This window comes from Cavia porcellus, unplaced genomic scaffold (genome assembly GCF_034190915.1).
Source record: "Cavia porcellus strain 051 isolate PalLab524CR breed Dunkin Hartley unplaced genomic scaffold, mCavPor4.1 scaffold_14, whole genome shotgun sequence".
NCBI classification, from domain to species: domain Eukaryota; kingdom Metazoa; phylum Chordata; class Mammalia; order Rodentia; family Caviidae; genus Cavia; species Cavia porcellus.
Genome location: NW_026947497.1, coordinates 35,399,861 through 35,422,048, shown reverse-complemented (window position 1 = coordinate 35,422,048; position 22,188 = coordinate 35,399,861). Strand labels below are relative to the sequence as shown.

Here is a 22,188-nt window from a genome sequence, read left to right as displayed (position 1 = left end):
TGAATCGGCTATTATATTAATAGGTTGGTTATGAAAATCTAAAAACACTTGTAATATAGCAAAAAGTTCATTTTGTTGTACAGAGTTAAAATTTGTCTGACGTACCCAGTAAGATTTTTGAGTCCAATATGCAGCTTTATTTTTAGATCCATCTGTAAATATAGTCAAAGCTTGTGGAATTGGCTGTACAGCTAATAAGGTATTAACCACAAATTGTTGACGTCTAAAAAAATCCCATAATTTACTTTTAGGAAAATGATATGAAAAAGTTCCCATGAAATCTGCTAAAGCAATTTGTAAGGTTTCAGTAATTGACAACAAATATTCCCATTGTTCCTTAGTTAAAGGGATAACTATATTGTTTATATCTTCTCCTATCAAAGTTATAGAACAAGCTCTACCATTCATAATTAAAGCTGCAACCATGTCAATATAAGGCATAACATTTTTAGATTGCTTAGTTTTAGTGAATACCCATTCTACTGGCATAGCATTCTGACCTAAAACTGCAGAGGGATATTGAAAAGTATTAATAATATATAAAGTTAGAGGCAATTTAGGATCAATCCTAATTAAAAATGCATCCTTAATTCGTTGTTCTACAAACTGTAATTCTTGCTCTGCTTTTGCTGTTAAAGAACGAGGGCTGGATGGATCTGAAGAGCCCTGTAGAGTAGCAAACAAATGTTGTAATGCATGGGTAGGAATACCTAGTGTGGGACGAAGCCAATTAATATCCCCTAATAATTTTTGAAAATCATTTAAAGTGGATAACTTATCTCTCCTAATAGACATTTTTTGTGGAATCACCTTTTGTCTAGTAAGAATATATCCCAAATAATGACTAACTTCTTCCTTTTGAATTTTATCCTGTGCTATTACAAGTCCAAACGGAGAAAAATATTGAGGTAAAGTTTTAAAAATATCTTCTAAAACATTTCTATCACTATATGAGAATAAAATATCATCCATGAAATGAGCCGTATAAACCTGAGGCCATCGTGCACGCACTGGTTTTAATGCTGCATCAACATAAATTTGACATATAGTTGGGGAATTTTTCATTCCTTGGGGTAAAGTCCTCCATTGATATCTTTGATAAGGTCTTTGATAATTTGTTTGAGGAATTGAAAAAGCAAACCGTTTTCTATCTTCTGGATGTAATGGAATGTTAAAAAAACAATCTTGTAAATCTATAACATATACAAACCAACCAGCAGGGAGCGCTGAGGGTAAAGGAATGCCGGGCTGAAGGGCTCCCATTTGAAATAAGGATGAATTTACAGCACGTAAGTCCGTTAAAAGTCTCCACTTGCCTGATTTCTTTTTTATCACAAATATTGGAGAATTCCAAGGAGATGTGGATGGTTCTATGTGATGTAGAGAAAGTTGTTGATCAATCAATTCCTGCGCTGCCTGTAACTTTTGAGTAGTCAAAGGCCACTGATCTATCCAAATTGGGTCATCATTTTTCCAATTAAGCTTTAAAGGATTCATTTCCCTAAGCTGTAGAAACATGCAAAATATTAAAAATGTATATAAGCTCCCCATTGTTCTAATATATCTCTTCCTAAAATAGAAACTGGCACCTCTAAGATATAAGGTTTAATAACAGCAACTTGACCCTCTTCATTTTTTATATGTATATGCATTGTGGCTTGTCCAATTGTATTTACTGGAGTTTTACTTACTCCTTTTATATTACATGGAATAATAGTATAAGTAATATGAGAAGGCCAATCAGTGGGTTTAACAATAGTAATATCCGAGCCTGTATCTATAAGAGCCTGAATTTTCTTATGCTCAATAAAAATATTAATAAGAGGTTGTTGTTGAGATAATTTAGCTGTCCACATTACATTAATAGGGTTAGTGCTGCCGAACCCTCCTGTTCGCTGAACAACAGAGGATCCTATTGGGATATAAGGCAGTAAAATGAGTTGAGCTATACGTTCTCCCTTTAATAATTTATAGTCTGTAAGTGAGGACATCAGAATTTGAATTTCTCCAGTATAATCTGCATCTATAATTCCTAAGTGAACAGTAATGCCTTTTTGATTTAAACTAGATCTACCCGTGAGCAAGCCAAAAGTTCCCGCAGGCAGGGGACCAAAAATTCCTGTAGGAATTCTCACGGGAGATTGTCCTCCTCTTAATTCTACATCTTTTAAGGCTGGTATGTCCACTGCGGCACTGTGTTGGGTGGCTGGCTGTAGGGAGAATACGGTAGATTTACCCCATTGATTTGTCCGGGGCCCGGGGTAGGGCCCGCTCTCCCGTTTCCCTTCTGTTCAGCTGAATTAACTTGTTTACTCCTGAATTCACGAGCCCAATGATTTCCCTTCTTGCATTTTGGACATAAGCCAGGAGCTCTAGATCTCTTTTTTTGATCATTGCCTACAAGTTTTGGACAGGCCCTCTTTACATGTCCTGTCTGACCACAATTAAAGCATTTTAAAGACTGTTCCTTTTTAGATTGCCAATTAGTCCACGTGGTTGCCATGGTTTCAGCAAACAGTTGCATTTTCCTAGATTCTGAATTTAAATCTTTACATTGTTTTATAAAATTGTCAATCGTTCCAGTATCTTTTATTGGAATTAAAGCCCTTTTGCATTCATCATTAGCATTTTCAAAAGCTAACATTTTTAAGAGATGCTCTTGTAAGTCTTGTCCCACTACTGTTTTTTCTATAACATTTTGAAGTCTTGCAACGAACTCAACATACGGTTCATTGGCTCCTTGCAGAACTTTAGCCCAAGATCCATATTCTGATCCTTTAGGCCGTATTTTATCCCAAGCTTTTAAAGCAATATCTTTTAATTGAGCATGAATCTCTCTTGGAGCTCCTGCCTGATGCTCAACAGTATCAAAGAAACCTGTACCAGAGAGCATGGGATAAGAAATGAGTCTAATATTAGGATCTCGATCGTCAGCATTTTGTCTTGCCTTTTCCGCACAACCTTCCATAAACCACATGTGCCACTGTAAATATTCTGGCTCCTTTAAAAGAATTTTGGCCAAGGCTTTCCAATCATAAGGAGCAAGATTACCATACTGATCTGCTACCGATGTTATTAATTCTCTAGTGTAATGAGCCTGAGGGCCATAAAGGGTTACAGCCTTTTTTAATTTTGCTAAATCATCCATATTAAATGCTTCCCATCTAGGGGGAACTGCCTCTCCATCTATTGGCTGCGGCCTGATTACAGGGAAAGCAAAGGCAGGCTTTTCCTCATCAGAATCCCCTAATTTTGGTAGATCAGCCAAAGCTAGCTTGGCTTTACTCCAATTAGGGTTAGATGGAGGAGGTGCAGAGGGAGCTATAGGCGGGTTCTGCTTAACAGAGAGTTGTTTCACCTCTTGTGTTAAATGCTGTATAGCCTGTAAAATTGGGCGATTGTCATAATTTGATATTGCTGCGGCAGCTAAAGCTGAGTCGGCTGTAGCGGATTTTACTTTCAGTTTGGACGCCTTTTCACTACTTAAAGCGATAGCGTCATTTTGAACTACATTCTGCTCCTCCTCTGTGAGGGGCAATTCCTGAATAACTGGCTTAATTTCTAGTTGAAGATTTTCTACAATATGTTCATCTTCCATAGCTTTTAATAAAGAGTACACAACCGACCAAATAGCCCAAAAACGTAAAGGAATCTTTTCCTCCTGTTGCATAGCCCTTTCTATACTAACCCTTGCCTTCCTCCATACTTCTACATCCAAAGTTCCTTCATCTGGAAACCAAGGATTATATTCTTTAATTGTATCAATACACATATCCAAGTCAGCTGACCTGAGCGATATGCCATATATAGATAATAAATGTTTAAGAATTTTTAAGAAAGGAGAGGAAGCAGATTGTCCCATTTCCCCGTAATAAAATTATACTTACCTTCCTAAGCGACCTTCGGAGTCCCTGAATTCGGGCGCCACTTGTCGTGAGTGTCTTAGAGCACTCTGAACTCCGGGAAAGGTAAACACGCACACACGCCTGATCGGGACACGGGGGGTACAGTGCTCGGAAAGGAAGACAGGACACGGCACTTTTACTGTCTGCACCGCGTTACACTGCACTGCAAGCACAATCTTTATTTTAGGATTCATATATAGTAAACCCGATCAGTTCACAGAGCCCAGATAATTAAGTAGTGAAAAGGCATTCTTTGTGGCAAGCTACAACGTGACAGACTACAATGTTTATTCTAAAACTATCTAAGTGAAGTAAATAATCACAACCAGTTCTCATAACTTCTCTAGCCCAGGAAGAAATTCATTAGCTCAAGAATGTTGTTAATTTGTCTGCTGTTAGTGTCACAAAGGGTGGCCAGCCACTTCCTCAAGACTTCTGCAAAACAAAGCCAGCTCACAGTATGGATTCCAGAGGGTGAGGGGTCTCACTGAGAACAGGCATTCCTATTCTACCTCCTTCTCGCATACCAGGGCGGCTATTGTAAATTGCAGGTTAGAGGGGGTTGGGCCTACAAAGTGACACCTCATCCCCCACAACTGATAAACTATTAATTAAACTGACAAAAAGACACAAACTATAAATACTAGATTTAAAGAGAAACTATTATGACACACTATACAAACATTAAAAGGATAAGTGAATATTACAATTATGTAAATTGATCCACTTAAAAATTCAACAGACCATTTATCAAAAGTTACAAACTATCAGAATTCACTCAAGATGAAATCTGTCATTTAAACAGTTCTTTATTTGTGATAAATCATGGGGCTGGGGAGAGTTAGAGCCTTAATTTCGTTCCTTTATCAAAGTTGTTTAGCCTGTTTTGAGTGTTTTGTATTCCTACAGAAATGTAAAAATCAAAATGTTAATTTTTATTAAAAATGATGTTAGTATTTTGATAAAAATAAATAAATAGTTCTATATGTACTAGATAAATTGAATTAATAATTTAAAACTTTCAGAGAAAGAAACTTCCATATGCAGATAATGTCAAATGTAAATTCAATGTAAACACTTACAGAACAGACAACACAAATTGTATATAATAACTCTTAGAAAAATATATATAACTCAATATATATAACTCTTAGAAAACTATATACATATATATATACATATATATATATATATAAAACTCTTAGAAAAATAACAGAAGAGGTACATCCCAATGTATTTTAAAAGGACAGTACTACCTTGACAAACCAAAGGCAGTGCAAAAGACCACTCCATAAATAAGTATTTCTCTTGAAAAAAGAAATTTGTAAAATTTTTAAAATTCCTCAACCAAAAGACCAGCGGGCTGAGTGTGGCAATATATAAAAAGAATGCTGTGCATACATACCAGTTGGTGTTTAATGGATGCAACACTGGTTAGTATTTGAAAAACTATCAAATGTTGTTCATCAATTTAAGATTGCAAGGAAGAAGAATTACATATCAATACCAATTGAAACAATAAACATTTGACAAAATTCAACGTCTATTCATAAAAAAAGAAATCTCAACAATCCAAGAGAGCTAGGAATAGCAAGGATTTAATCAAAATGAAGAACGTTCATGCTACAAGAGATACTGTTAAGAGGATGACAAGATACCACAGACTAGGAGAAAATATTTGTAAATTCTATAATCAGTGAAAGACTCACGTTGAAAAATTACATAGAACACTGAAAACTCAACAATAGGTAAGCAAAGAATCCAATTAAAAAACAGGCAAAAGATTTGAACAAATGCTTCCATGATTCCATCCAGTTGTTACCACTCATTGCTATAGGAAATGAATCCAGCTCTACTTTACACACTATTTTGAGAGTATGGTGGGGGAGGGTGTCCCAAAATTTGATAATACTCTTCCACTACCATTTTTATCAATAGCTTAGCAAATATTGTTAAATTAAAGTTTAGCTGCTCCACTAATTTTGTTTGGTGTTAATTTAGTTCAAGCTCAATTAAATCTAAATCATTAAATTACAGTTATAAAAATAATTTCTTGGTATAATATTTTACCTACCAGTATTGGGTACAAATGCTGTTCAAAATATTTTTGTGTATATAAATGTGAAATTTGTTTTTCAAGATTTAATTTACACAGAGTGTATAAAATAAATTTCAGATAGTGATCATAATCACTTCAAATATTTTTTTTTGTTTTTGTGGTGCTGGATTTGAAGCCAGAGTCTTGCACATAGGAGACAGATAGTCTACCATTGAGCTACCTTCCAGTCACGAATGTTTGTTTTTTATAGGAGCAATGCCACAAATCATCTTGTTATTTTTATTTTTAATGGAGATTATCCAATTGTATCGAGTAAATGAAATACAAACTTTTGACTTAAATCATATACGTTTATTATTTAGGAAGATACCAAGAAAGATGTAACTCAATACAGAATTCATCAATGAATATAGGGAGAGAAAGATAGAAAAATGCCGTGTGACAGAAATAAACAGAAAGAAAATACTAAAGATCTACTTAAATTATTGGAATAAAGAGAGAAGAGAGAGAAATTGTAGCTGTAGCCTATTTTTAAAAGGTAGAGTTTACACAAACATGACTTTAGATAAAATCCCTCTTACCCCAACTCTTTTGCTCTCTTATTCTTAGGAAAAAGAGGAAGATTTAAATATTTTTGTTTAAATTTTCAAATATTAACACAGAACTCTTAACAAAAAAAAAAAACACAGCAAAAACCTTTCTATTGGTAAATGCAATAGAAAGAAAAATTTGAGTTTTTACAGAGGATTATTGTTTCTCTTTTTCCCCAGGAACAATGTCTAAAACGAAAGACACAAGTGCGTATAAACTATAGACCTTCTCTTTTCCAGCATGTGGGTATACATTCATCATTACCCCAACGAGAACAATTCTTAAAAGTAAGATTTTTGAAGTGTAATTTTGGTAATATGTTTCATGAACTTGTCAAATATTATGTAAAGAAGGTATAGTATGGTGAGAAAGGTGATAAAATATGATTATTTAGATGCCATTCTTCTATGACAGAACTGTATGTTGTAAGTTGTGTTTATAAATTTAGCAAATGTCTTTAAAGATCCAGTTATCTATTTTGGTAAGAAAAATTCAGCCTATGTAAACTTCGCCTTACCTTTGCATATGTACAAGGCAAATAATTAGGCTCAAAGCATTTTTGAATATCACAATAATTTCACTATTTTCATGTAACATTTAAAATTCTAAACAAAATAATGAATTATGCCATAAATTGTAAACATAGAGAATATTTCAAATAATTATTATGTAATTTAAATGGATTGATATTTTGATTTAGACCACTTTTAACTAGATGAAAAAAATTTCAGTGTTGTTTGTTAGTCATTCTTAAAATCTGCATTATTTTAAAAACAATACCATTGATAAGTGCTTAGATCTATGTTAGTTTGTTTTCTGCCACAATGATAAAATACCTAAGAGACCATCAATTTAGTGGCTCAGAGGGTTTACACCTTTGACTCCCGTTGCTTTGGGCCTGTGATAAAGCAGAGCGTCAGAGCTGCAGAAGTGGCCAAGGAGCTGCTCTTATCACGGCAGTCAGGTGAGAATGAACCGAAGAGGGAGGTCAAAACATCGCTGTGACGGCTCAGTGTCACTGTCAGCCTGGCTGGCTTGAAGGCCCTTAGTAAAGCACACTCCCGTGTCTGCGTGTAAGTGAGTCAGGAGGGATGAGCTTGGCATCATGTGTGGCCCCTGACCCTTCCTTTCCTGTGCTGTTCCCTTGCTCCTCTTCTCGGTCACCGTGAACTGAGCACCTCCACAAAGCCCTTCTGCCCTGGGGTTTCCACCTTGAAGCCAGCATCTCATGGACTGAGTATCCTGAAACCATGAGCCAAATTCAACTTCTTCTTTGAATTACGAGTGTTAGAATGATGTTCCAGCCGCAGGAAAGTGAATACAATCCCCTTCCAGGGCACATCTCCCAGTGACCTAACTTCCTCCCTCCACCCTCACCTCTGAAAGATTGTACCACCTCCTAACAGCATCACAGGCTGGGGACCAAGTGTTTAACCCATGAGGCTTGTCGGGGGTGGGGGCCAGATTATCCAGATCATAGCAGCTTCTTGACAGAATATAAGAAACAAAAATTCAGAATCAGAACACCAAGAGTTTAGGCAGAATGAACTAGATGTGTATAGTATATCTGATATTGGCAAGACCCAATGCTTCTCTGAGCTTCTTCATCTGTTCAATGAAGCATTTAAATTAAATGATCTTTAAGGCTTCTTCCACTCTTGAAATACTATCAGCATTTCTAACCTTAGTGTCTTCACCCAATGAAGGAAGTGGTTTCTTTAATCCTTCATCATTTGAAAGGAAAAATGCACACATGTATCCTCCCATCATCCATGCCTGCACCCCCACTCCACCTCTTCTCTATGTCTGTGTATCTTATTACACTCTTTAAAAGAGGGCGTGACATAGTGTGAGGTTGACCAGTGCTGCATCAGCTGTCAGGTAAGCTGGAGTTCAAGAACAAATGTATGTATCAGCTAAAACAAGGAAGAGCTTGAAATAATGAAAATGTAACTGTTGTGAATCCTTCTACAAAAATTAACATTGTTGAAATACATAAATCACAGCAGCAGCTGATGTAAAAGGAAACAGGTCTATTCCATTTTGTATCTCAGGGCTATCATAATGATATTCATTTCTTACCTTTTATAGTTTTTGCCAGAAAACATATAAACTTGCCTTTGTGAAATCATGACAGTTTAAAAACATTCACATAATCACTCATATTATGAGGGCTTTTAAAAAAGACTTTATAGCATGTAAAATAGAAATCAGCAGAAATTTAGTAATGCATCAAGTATGAGTATATTTATTTGCTTTTTAAAATTCCTAACAGGATTTTTTTTACTAGGAGTTTCATAAATTAACAGCTTCTTTAAAAATTATTGGACTCATTCTATGGAAAAATAAAACTTTCTCAACTTTCTTAAGCATAATTAAGAGACTACAGTATAATTTTAAAAGTTAAAGTGGTAAGTATAAATTTAATATGAATAATTAATACTTAATATGAGTATATAGACAGCTATCATTATGTTAATCTTATATTTTAAATCCTGCTGTTCTGCAGATACTTTGACTTTTATTTATTTTCATTCCTGTAAGTCTTTCTAAAAGCTTTTATGTAAAATTTGCTCCTTAACCTTTTAAATTATTTTTACACAAAATTTTTAAATAAAAGATAATTTTCTATACTATAGTCTTATTAAGTTACAAAAGAATTTCATCTGTAGGGGCTGGGGATTTAGCTCAGCAGCATAAGCGCCTGCCTTGCAAGCAGGCAGTTGTGAGTTCAATCCCTGTACCGATAAAAACGAAAAAGACACACACAAAAAAAAAAAAAAAAAAAAAGAATTTCATCTGTAATAACCTAGCTGATAGTTTCATAATAATTTAATGAAACAAAAATTATAAGGTCTTCTTTCTAATGAACCTTTTTAGTTTTTTAAATTTACCTAGATCTTCAATTTAAATAAATACTCTTTATTGGAACATATTCTGTATCTATAATAAATATAACAATCTTTTAGAAATGACAAAATATTTTGGCATTACTAACATTGGCTTTTTATGTGTGTGTGTGCGTCACTGTGTTACTGTTACTAAGCATTAGGAGTCTCATTGGAGGCTGTGGAGGAGAGGGAATAGGATAGAGCCTTCCCATAAAAATGGTCTTCCCTGAATTCTCGTTGAAGGCTATGTCCTTTATTAAATGTTATACACAGCATTTTTGCATTTTATTCTAAACTGTTAAGGTTTTGTGTTTCTCCGTTATGTAAGATACATGTGACAACTTTCTCTTAGAACTTGTGGCTAGAAATTTATGTTCTTTCCATATTTATGTCTGTCATGATTCTCTTGGCCCTTTGTGGGTTTTCTTACAATTGTCTTACAAGAAACTCAAAGGAATATAGTACCCATATTATTTTATACCAACAGCAAAATGTCTTCAGTTCTTTGAATTGTATATTTTTAATCTCTGACTTTCATATATAATATTGAAAGATGATTGTATGTGTTTTCACTGTAAGCTACCTTCAGTCATTTATGTATTTATGTTTTAAATCATAAACAGAAATTGTGTTTTAAAATATTTGTGTGTTATCTACAACAGTTCTATAGTTGTAATGTAATCTGACTATACACATCTCCCAGGAAGCTCATGGATGGGAATACATTTTCAATAGTTTTAACTCTGTATCAGTTAGTATTGCAACTGACATCACCTATTGATACATCTTAAGAATAATACTTTTATCAGTGCAAAGTTATCTTCTCAAAGGGATAATATGATGTTATCCAAAAGGACCCAAGAGGAAATGATATCAAGAAATCATAAATTTATCTGTATGAATTAATAATGTATTATTTCTAGATGTTATATATTTTTCTTAATTTTATTTCAGAAAACTTGAAGATAGGAATAATAAAAAGAAACTCTGTGATACCTGAAACCTCAAATAATCTTGATTTTTAACGGCACCTTTTGGAAATTATAATGGTGAAAATACATAACTATCTAGAAGAGGAAAAAATAATCAACACACTAGTATACTAGAAAGTATTAAATGATTTCTTATGACAAGAAAAAATATGACCCTTATTTATGATCTTTGTATCCAATTAAAATTTAATTTAAAATTAATAAAGGCAGGATTCTTTAAAAGAACAGAATTTTATTCTCTTAAATAGCAATGTCATCATATAGTCTTAATAAATAGGAAAAAGTTCAGAAACTGCTACTGTTAAGGATAAGTTCTGTATGAGGAGATGCATGCTCTTAGCCGTTTTGCTAGAACATCTAAAGAAATAGCACAAATTTAAGCAAGTTGGAGTCTGATGACACCACAATGTGTTCTTTTCTTTTAGTAAATCCATTTGAAAGTATAAGCTTGCCTTAACTGCCTTTTGAGCTGATTATCAAACATCTTGATATGTATGTGTTAAGTATTTCATGGTTCAATGCACAGATTATTTGGGAGTGTGTTCATTTTTACAAATGTATTCAATTTTCCCCATTTTTTGTTGTGACTTCTCATTTACTTGCATTGTTAATAGCACTTTGTGATAAAATGTGCATCTTTGCGTCCCATATAACTGTTAAAAGAATTCATTGACTCTGGACAGCTGCATTGTAAAATGTGTTACATTCATTATTATAAGTTTTGACTTGGTACGTTGAAAAATCATAAAATATGAGGCTTTTTAATTAAGTTGTCTAAGTCTTTTAAATGTTTACTAATTTTTGTCTGCCAGACACAACTGTTTCTTACAGAGCTTTATTAAAATTACTTTTCTCATTGATGTTCTATTGAATTTTACCCTTTTTCTGAGCAATAATAAGAAATAGTTATTTCTTATCCTTTAATACATGTTACAAACCTTAACTTTATATTGCTCTTATCCTTGAATAACAAAATATTTCACATATGCCTCTGTATGAACTGTATCATATGCAAGTTTATAAAGAGAATAACCAAGATGAACTGCTGACGTGTGTTCCTTTCATCCTTTCCTTTTAGAGGAAAATAAAACATATATGTCTTACAGAGATTTTAAATTTGACTTAAATTTTGAACTCAGATTCTTCCCCAGAGCATATTACAAGCTAAACTAACAATTAAAAACTAAGCCAAGATATGGTTTTACTCAGAATGCAACATTCCTTGAAAAGATGCTTAGGTGTGTGTGTGTGTGTGTGTGTGTGTGTTTTCCTTGGGCTTCTCTAGCCCACACCCAAGACTGGAACAAAATACCTGCAAGCCTGGGATTATAAATTGGTCTGGGTTTCAAAGGAAGCCATCAGTATGTTCTGGATGTCACTAAAAGTTGAGCTGATTCCAAGGGAATGCTGTGCTGTTGCTCAGAAAGGCAAATTAGAACCTTCATTAAAACACAATGACACTGGCAGAGGCCAGAAGGGGAAGGAAAAAGTTGAAGCAGTCTTTAAACTCAAACTCTATTGACCGGCGCAGCCCCAATGAAACAGGAGACGCTCTTGTGGGCGACAGTTAACTGCTGCTTTATTTACGCGGGCTCTGGTTTATATATTTGGCCGTGACCAATCACAGGCTGCCATGAGGAAGCAGGGCGGGAATGGGACGCAGGCTCTGGCTACTATATCCAGCTGTGGCCAATCAGGAGTTGCCACAGAGCACGGAGTGAGCACGGGGTGCGCACGGGTTGGCTAATTTAAAGAGGGATGTAGCACATTGCGGAAGCTGGCGTGGTCCTTAGTCCCGGGTGGGGTATGGTATGTTGAGCGCCTGCGCCCAACATCTCCCCCTTTCTTTATAACTGATGCAGGGTCTCCAGAGGTCGGTGCCCCTCATGAGGTGTCATGCTGCGCAGTCATGACGGTACCTCACTACCCGTTGGTGCTCTTTTGGAGGGGGCGGGAGTGTTGTTTTATGAGCCCAACCCGCATGCTCATTGACTTGGAGACCGGGGTGTCTCCTGGCCAAGGACGACACCCCCTGCGATGCTTTGCTCCACACCTGCGTCACAGCATGGCAAGCCATGCTGCCGGGCTTTGACCAGATTCCATGATCAGCAATGCTTGTTTGATACTTTGTCCCTATTCCTTTGTCTGCGAATCCGAGAGAGCAGAAGTAGACTGCCGAATGCGGTAAGTGTAGCCATGGTAGCCAGAGCCCCTATTCCTGCCCATTCCTTTATGAAAGCCAATTGGAGAGTTGGCCCGAGCTGGATCACAGGAAACTCGTCTGGGTCCGTCATAACTGGAATCGGTACGAACTGGAGTACCTGCATAACGACAGCTGAAAGTGTACTGTTATCCCAACATTGTAACATATAACAGGTTGCGGTGGAGCAATTTGGAAAAGTCATATTTGTGGTGTTTATGGTGGCCAGGGAGAATCCCCATAATATCTCCTGGGAGTATCCATCCAGGGGGTCACAAGCGGTAAACTGGAGGACCCTTGCCCAGATAGGGGTGCAGAAGGATCCCCGGGGCCTCCGAGCTGGCGCGCCCTTAATCGCGGTGGGCTCGACTTGGGCACCCTGCAAGGGGTCAATCCAAGAGGAGAGGTTGGTAGTTTTTAGGGGAATGCATCCTGATAATGCAGAGGGACTGAAGCAAAGAGTGCTATTGAGGGAAAAGGAGGTGTTATACCAGCGACTTGCGGTGGAGTTAGCATCTGGGATGCAGGGAAGATTGTGTCCACACCGAGAGGCAAAAAAGGATGGGGAGATGGGGACTAAGTGCGTGGACCGGCTGAGGGGACCCATTTACTCTGAGAAATCCTGCGTTGCAGCTCATTTATGGCCTCAGAGTAGGGCCCTCTCGACTGCGTGTGTGTGACTTCCCCTCTTTCGGTGGTGTCTGCATCCGCCATTTTGTATACTTCTTCTTCCTCCCCCTCATTATCTGACAAGTCCTCTGTTTCTGGGTTGGGTGCGGTTGCCTCGCCTGCGGCACTGGGCTCGCGAGATTGCTCGCGGGAGGATTCTGCCTGATGGTAACCAAGCGCCATGGCGCCAGCCCTTATATGGTCACGACAAGAGGCGTCTGTGAGGCAGCTCCTCACTACTGCCCAAAGGGGTCTGACTCCTGGCTCCAGGAGGCCCTTTTCTACTGCAAAGTCAAGATCTCTCCCTAATTTATCCCAGCTGGGAATGGTAACGGACCCCATGGGACCAAACCAAGGTGCTACCTTATCGACCTGATCGAGGAAGTTTTGAATTTGTTTTTGTTTCATTTTTAATCCCTTTTCTCTCAGTAAGTGGCCCAAAGCGACTGACAGCGGCTGAGTAGCAGTGTTACCCATGTTAATCGGAATTTCAAGAGTTTCTTTTTATTTCTTTTTGTTTCCTTTTTCTTTTTCTTTTTCTTTCTTTTTTTTTTTTTTTTTTTTTGTAACAGGGACAGCTTAGTCCCCCCGCCCCTTTACGGCGCCCACAAAACCGGCCTCTTTACGGCCCCCGGAACTCTCTTTACAAATTCCTCAATCCTGCCTTTTTACGGCTCCCGGAACTCTCTTTACGAGCTCCTCAATCCTTGCGACGCGTCCGTCCAAGGTTGCCCGATAGCCCCCGCCATCCGGCCTGGCAGCACCCGCTGCCTGTTGAACAGTTTAACCTGTCAGCCCCCGCCCGCTGCGTAGCCCCTGCTATCGGCGCTTGACGGTTTTACCTGTTGACGCTCTGTTCCATCGGAGAGAGAGGTTCCCCGTACTGTCGCAGAGAGGGTCTCAGCGCTCCCCGTACTGTTGGAGAAAGGGTCTCAGCGTTCCCCGTATGGGCCACCAGTTGACCGGCGCAGCCCCAATGAAACAGGAGACGCTCTTGTGGGCGACAGTTATCTGCTGCTTTATTTACGCAGGCTCTGGTTTATATATTTGGCCGTGACCAATCACAGGCTGCCATGAGGAAGCAGGGCGGGAATGGGACGCAGGCTCTGGCTACTATATCCAGCTGTGGCCAATCAGGAGTTGCCACAGAGCACGGAGTGAGCACGGGGTGCGCACGGGTTGGCTAATTTAAAGAGGGATGTAGCGCATTGCGGAAGCTGGCGTGGTCCTTAGTCCCGGGTGGGGTATGGTATGTTGAGCGCCTGCGCCCAACACTCTATTACCTCCATCCTTAATGAAGTGATTCCTGAATAAGAGTATTTGGATGATCAGGGCAAAGCAATTCTAGAAATGGCTTCTAAAGGAGGCAGGAGAGAGAACCTCAGTATTTATCTCTCTCTGCTGCTCCCTACTGCTTGATGTCTAGAGCAGAGGGTCTCACTCATTACCCGAGGTCTCTGATCTGAGGTGTCTAACAAAGGGGCGACTTGGAGAACCAAGACACCTATCTTGGTACAGTAGAGCAAATAGCATTCCACTGGTTGGTTTGAGTATTTGTTTTACACCAACTATACTGTTTTTGCTTTATTATATCATTTTTCTTCAAGTATACATATGAAGAAATGATACATTTTGACCCATGACTCAGTATGTCAGAGGCATTTGTAGACACCAGATTCCCCTGAAGATTTTTTTCATGAATACATTTAGAGTGAATAGAGACTGCAGACTTTGGAGACAAAATGAACTTTTTCCTGTGATCAAACTTTCTCTCAAGTATTGAGATAATATAGCCACCACCATCTGTGCTTTGTATTATTGAATATGTATTAATCAGCTTTCTGTGACTATACTAAAACCTGGGACAATCAACTTATAAGGAGAAAAGGTGACTGGAGCCGCGGGAGACAGGAGGCCAGACTCGAGCAGGATCAGCTCTCAAAGTTTATTGCGTACAGCGAACCGGACCTAACAAGGTCCGCCACCCTCAACGTTGGATCCTCTTCTGCCCGTTGGGGGCAGGAACAACCTCTTATAAGGGGAAGCAGTATCCAATCACAGAGAAGCGTGTCTAACAAGCTGATAGGCTAGCGTCACGGGTAACTGGGCAGACATGACAATTTGGCGGGCTTGTTCAGGCCGGGAAGAACCCGGAAGCAGGAAATGGGCGCCATCATAGGCGGCTTCCCACATCTCCTCCTTTTTTATTTATTAAAATAGGATGGTCTGTGGGTCCCTCCAAGGTGTCTATGACCTTGTTGCTGTTAGACACCTAGGAGTGGACCTACCTTGTAGGCCGAGGCATGAGAGAATGTAGAGGTCTATACCCTGCTGTGCATCACCCTGTTTTGTGCATATCCTTGTGCCAGGACCATGCTCAAGGTGAGTGGTTCATTTTTTCGCAGGGCCAGGCTTTTGTGAACCGAACCTGGATGCATATAGACATTCATTCCTGCCTTCCCCCCAACCTTTGGGGCGGATGGCACTGCAGTACCCTTGGTCTCGCATCTCAATGCCAATAATTTGACTCCGGGAGGGACCCCTGGCCTTAAAGGACATATATATCTGAGTGGAGCCTGTCTTAGGTTGACCGGGAGGGCTTTTCCCGTCTTACCCGTCATTGGCTTGCCCACTCAGCTCTTATAGCTGATGTTCTGCAATGTGAAGGAGATATGCGGCGGCCTGCTGGCCTGATGGGCCACCTGCTGCCATTTGCATGGCTGCCATGGCTGTGATCTTAACCTGCAGCTGAGTTTGTATGAGGCGATCTAACAAGCATTTAATAACCACAAGCCCCACTAGGATGGCCACGGCAATCAGGATCCAAGTAGTCAGGTTGGGCCAGGAGAACCAGGAGGTGACGCGTTCCCACAAACTGGCTATAACACTGCCTAAAGTTGATAAATCGAACCTGACTGGACCTAGTTGGATACCGTCCATATTGTCAAGTTCCTGACCGACTATGAGGGACAAATTGTGAAACTTAGGTAGGTAGGTGTCTTGCAGCCAAGCTGTCATATTTTTAACAGTGTTGGTCAAATTTGTGCGAACAGGGGTGATTAATAGGAACCCACAGAATAGAAAAGGCTCCAAACCAGACATTTTAGTTTGTAGATGGTCTCGGGCACTGAGCGTCGGTCCCAGAAGGGTCGAGTTGACTTGTGTCCGCGGGCTTATCCTCCTGTGCTTTATCAGGAACTGGTGGGGAGTTTACTGCTCGCGTCAATCTTTCCGGGACCCACAGCGGTTCGCAGCCTGGTTCCTGTGGGAAGACACAAACCGCACCTCGGGTCCAGCTAACCACTGGATCCGGGCCCATCCATTGTCCTGTAAGGACATCTTTCCATCTCACCAGCCCTTTGTCTGCCGGGGACGGGTTATTGTGCTCCATGGCAGGGGAATGATTATTGTGATTAAGGTTTAAAAAATTTATGGTAAAGAGTGCCAATGATATTCTTCCTTTGGGCGTTAGGCCATGGCCTATTCCCTCCTTTTGTTTTTGTAAGACACCCTTGAGTGTCCGATGGGATCGCTCAATGATGCCTTGTCCTTGGGGGTTGTAAGGAATGCCATGTTTAAGAGTGACCTCCATTTGTTGACAAAATGTCATAAAAATTTTGCTGGTATAGGCAGGACCATTGTCTGTTTTTAGTATATTGGGCTTTCCCCAAGCAGCCCAGGCTGCAAGACAATGATTAATAGCATGGGTGGCCCTTTCTCCAGGTTCTGCCGAAGCAAACATAACCTGAGAAGCGGTGTCAACCGAAACATGTACATATTTTTCCGAATTCTGGGATGTGTGTTTGCCAAATATGATTGGGGCGCAGTCCTCTCGGGTTAACACCAATAGATTGTTGAGGTGAAGAGATCACACAGACCTGCCAATGCCTCTAAAAGTGCCATGGTAAATGGCGCATTGGGCCCATAAGCTGAAACTGCGTCCTTGATAGCTTTAAGTTGTTTAATTTCCTTAGAAATAATATCCTCCTCCTCCCCTTGCCTCCTACTTGTACCGGGAATGCATGGAGACTGGAACACTCAAAGGGAAGCCGCGACCATACCCTCTGGTGGAAGGAATGTCCTCCTCCCTCCCCAGATGGGGGCGCAGAAGGCAACCCAGGAAGTAGCTCTCCCTCTAACCAGGGCGGTGCCATAGGTTGTGGGCGCCCTCTGGCGGCCACGGGTGGAGGTGGCAGCCCAGGGAGCAACTCCTCTTCCGGCCACGGCGGTGCAGTAGGGCCTGGCGCCCTGAAGGGGGCGATCGTGGGTCGCAAACTTGCCAAGGAGCGGAAGGACCTAAGTTCCTCCCGCAAAGCGGAGTAGCTCTGGTAGGGTGGTGTTTGGTTCCCCTTTTTATCTTCCCGAGCCCTAAGTTCCTCTTTTAACGGTGTAGGAGGGTCATGCTTAGCAAAGACGACCTCCTCTTCTGAGCCTTCCGAATCCGAATCAGAATCGGAGCCCTTGTGTTTCTCTGGAGGCCCAAAGTCAGGTGTGACTTCGGGCTCCTCCGAGCACTCGGATCGAGCTTTGTCAAGAGCCGGTCGGGCTGAGCAAAGCCCGGGGGTTCGTTCATCCGTCAGACAAGCCCTAATCAGTTCCCACAGGGGTAAAACCATGGGATCCAAGCGTCCCTCTTCTCGGGCGCATCTAAGATCCCCTCCTAACTTCTCCCATGACGGGAGGGTTAGAGAGCCCGTGGGCCAAAACCAGGGGGCAATTTCATTAACACGATCCAGAAATCTCGAAAGGGTGACCCGGTTTATGTAGATGCCTCGGGTCCGCAGCAGGACTCTTAGGGAGTCAGCGAGGGGTTTGCGAGCAGCGTTGCCCACAATGGCGAAACGAAAGCGAAACAAATGCAAAGAAAAAAAAAAAAAAAAGACCAGCGTCCACCCGTGTGGCACTCAAAATCTGTTAGGTGCGTCCACCCAACCCAGGCGATCCAGTACTCACCTGTCCCGGGAACCGCTGTATCTCACGTAGCTGATCAGGGTGAAGAGAAGAGGCGCTCGGGGCCTTCCGTTGTTATTGGGCCAGGTCCTCCGTCGTACCGCAGGCGACAGCAATCGCACCTCCCGGCCGAAGAGGCACGTCGCTGAGTCTTTTACCTTTTTCCCCGTACGGGCCACCAGATGACCGGAGCCGCGGGAGACAGGAGGCCAGACTCGAGCAGGATCAGCTCTCAAAGTTTATTGCGTACAGCGAACCGGACCTAACAAGGTCCGCCACCCTCAACGTTGGATCCTCTTCTGCCCGTTGGGGGCAGGAACAACCTCTTATAAGGGGAAGCAGTATCCAATCACAGAGAAGCGCGTCTAACAAGCTGATAGGCTAGCGTCACGGGTAACTGGGCAGACATGACAATTTGGCGGGCTTGTTCAGGCCGGGAAGAACCCGGAAGCAGGAAATGGGCGCCATCATAGGCGGCTTCCCACAAAAAGGTTTATATTGCCTCACAGTTTTGAGGATTCCAGTCTGTGATTGATTGGCCCTATTGTTTCTTTGGGGTGGGTTCTATGGCAGGACAGCACCCTGTGACAGGAACATATGACAGAGCAAAGCTGATCATCTCATAACCAGGAAGCAAATGAAAAGAAAGGGCCCCAGTTCCCAATTTGTCCTTCAGGGGTACAGCCCAGTGATATGAACACATCACACTAAATTCATTCTCTTAACACTTCTATAACTTCTCCATAATGCCAAGCTCAGTAGCAAGATCCATCACATGGGGAGACTTTCCAGATGTAAGCTGTAGCAGCTTATTTATGATACAACTAGTAATGTAGTAATAATATTAATAGTAATAAGAAAAGTGGTTGCACTCTTTGATAAAGAGGAAAATGATGTCTTCTACTAATGCAGGTGTATAAAAATGTCTTGGGTTTGTTTTTTATTTTGCATAGGTCTTCTACCTTCTGGTAGAATTGTGAGACTTGTGAACAATAGTGGAAGGTAAATCTGGGCAAGTATTTCCTGTGGATATATTTTACGTTTCTTTCTGTGTCTGTGTCTTTAATAACTCCTTGGCATCCATTTCTAGTCATTGTGCTGGTTTTAGCAGCCACTGTGGGAAAATGAATTACGAAAACGTTTGTATGAGCTAAAACAAACTTGCTTTGCCAATATTCGCTTTTCTTTATAAGCCCAGGTGAAAATGTATTTTCTTAGGAAATGTATTTACCAAATACATTTGATGCCTGATGCTTATACAGACAGAATGCTTAAACCAACTAATTTGCATAGATTAAATAGAGAAAACTGTCAAAAAATGACAAAAATGCAGAAAAAGTCCCAGAGACTTGCTCAGGGAAATTCAACCAAACTTTTAAAAAATCACATAACCTGTATATGTTTAAATGGCCTCAGAATATAGCAAATAATGGTTTGTGTCTAGATGCTGTCCCAAACCTTCATGTGTTCATGGTGAGGGTGCTTCCCAGAGCCAGCTGAATCTAGAGTTTGTGATTAATTTATGATCTAATGCTGGAATTAAGGGTGCTGGGATTAAGGGTGGGTGTTTGCAAAATCACTCCAATGACTGGATTGGCACGGCCCTAATTCCAGCAGTCTGGATAAGATAAAGGGTCAGAAAGAAGCTTTTTTTCTCCTTTTTTGTTCTTGTTGCTTTTGCTGTCTTCTGCCACAGTGAGCATTTCTACTCTAGGATACCACTCTGCCAAGCCTTGGAGTCAGCTGATTATGAACTGAAACCTTTACCAACTATGAGCTAAATAAAACTTTCCTCCTTTAATTTTGGGTGTTGCGTATTTTGTTTCAGCAACAATGAGACAAGTAACAAAAACATGGCTGGATCTAAAGTGTATGAGCAGGGACTAGGGTGTGGTAATTAAATTAGCCCACTGAGGGGTTTAGCGTAGTTCTGGGTATGGATAATGGCAAGGCTCAACCCGGGTGTGGGTGATACCAACTAATAGGATTGTAGCCTGGATGGTACAAAAGGAAAAAGGAGTCTACTGCTTGCTGCCCTCTGCAACCCTGCCATGGACTCTTTCTCCTCCGCCATGCCCCTCTGCCCTGCTGCCCTGCTTTTGAGTCAGCTAACTATGGACAGAAACCTCTACAAATTGAGCTGAAACAAACCTTTCTTTAACTTGTGGGTGTTGGGTGTTTTGTCAGAGCAATGAGAAAGTTACTAAGATAGCAACAGAAAGCAAACTATCAACAGATACAGAGACATGGATGGAGTTTAAAGTAATTATGCCAATTGAAAGAAGCCAGACCAAAATAAAAGCACATGCTAAATAGTTCCACTTAAATAAATTTAAGTGAAATACAATATAATCAAATAGTGACATAAAACAAATCTGTGATGGCTTAGAGGACAAGGAAGCCTTTGTAGGTGATTGTTAGTTGTTTGCTGTGTCAAAAGTCATCAAACTGCATGTTAAGCATATTTCAATAAATGTCAAACAATGGTGGAAATATGTCAAAAAGGACACAGGAACCAGATTGAAGAGACTTCCACTGACCAAATTTGGGACAGCTGGACACAATGAAAAGCAGTAACGAATTAAAACTCATCCAACAATGAAGAGATGGTGGGGTACACGAGTGATCCCACAACTCTGAGAGGCTGAGGCAGGAGATTGGGTTCACTCTAACAATAAATATAGTTACTTAGCAAAATTCTAATAAAAATTTAAAAAGGGGACATGTCTGATGTAGCTTCACAAGGGCATTGGATTCAATCCTCAGTAATGGGGGAAAAAACCAATAAAATAAAGCATATAGATGATGGATAAGTAAACGTTTTTTTTTTTTAATAGAATGTTGCCTAATGCAAAAAGAAGATGGCTTAGAACAGCACTGTTCGGATAAAAATGATTAATGGATCCTAAATCCAGGGTGTGGAAAGTGTCAATTTTGATGAACAATGGGATTTTTTTTTTTTTGTCTTTTTCCTTTTTATCGGTACCAGGGATCGAACTCACGACTGCCTGCTTGCAAGGCAGGCACTTATGCCACTGAGCTAAATCCCCAGCCCCAGTGGTATTATTTTTGTATACCTTAGTCTGTTCACACACATTTCTGACGGGCGCAGCTCCCCAATGAGACAGGCGACGCTTCAGGTGGGTAACAGGAACTGCCAACTTTATTGTTGTGGGTTCTGGCTTATATATCTGACTGTAGCCAATCAGGCTGCCACGAGGGCTGCCACTAGGAGGAAGGGCTGGAATGAGATGCGGGCTCTGGCTAATATACTCAGCTGTGGTGAATACGAAGTGAGCACGGGGTGGCTAATTTGGAGAGGGACATAGTGCATTGCGGAAGCTGGCGTGGTCCTTAGTCCCGGGTGGGGTATGGTATGTTGAGCACCTGCGCCCAACACATTTCTATAACTCCTCGTACCAAAAACGAAGGTTGAAAATATCACAAGAAGCACAAGGAAATGCGTCCGCATAAATCATTGTAACACTGTTGTAAAAGAAAATATTTTCATATATATTTATTATGCTAACAGAGTAAACACGTGAAATAGGAAGCTTTTCTGCTGACCACCACGACGGCTCATCTCCTTAAAATACAGAACTCTACAAGAAGCCCAGAGCGGTAGATGCCTTTCGCAAGCACGATATAAATAAAATTCAAAACCAGGTTGTGGAGCCACAGGTGGAACCACAGCATGAAGGAGCGCAGGCGCGCAGGAGAAAGAGTCTTCGGAGAAAGAACAAAGTCTGCACCCGGAACCCACCCTAGAGGTGGAGGCTCCGGCCTCCAGCGCGCGGGGCGTGGCAGGGCGTGGCGTGGCGAGGGCGTGGCGTGGCGTGGCGTGGACGGCCCGGCGCGCTCGAGGCAGTTGAACGGGCGCTGCACGTGCGCGCCTCACCAGCGCTTGGCGGCCGCCGCTGCCCGGCTTGTA

At 40.8% G+C, this 22,188-nt stretch overlaps 1 protein-coding gene across 1 annotated transcript in view; it reads left to right on the top strand.

Moving 5' to 3' along the window:
- The window catches only part of Mgat4d (MGAT4 family member D), a 50,916-nt gene extending 36,776 nt beyond the window's left edge, over window positions 1–14,140 (top strand). The window contains exons 10-12 of the mRNA XM_063260517.1: window positions 6,735–6,842; window positions 12,815–13,044; window positions 14,035–14,140. Of these exons, the coding sequence (XP_063116587.1) occupies window positions 6,735–6,842; window positions 12,815–13,044; window positions 14,035–14,140 (444 nt within the window). The remainder of the gene's footprint in view (window positions 1–6,734; window positions 6,843–12,814; window positions 13,045–14,034) is intronic.
- Window positions 14,141–22,188: the final 8,048 nt, after the last annotated feature.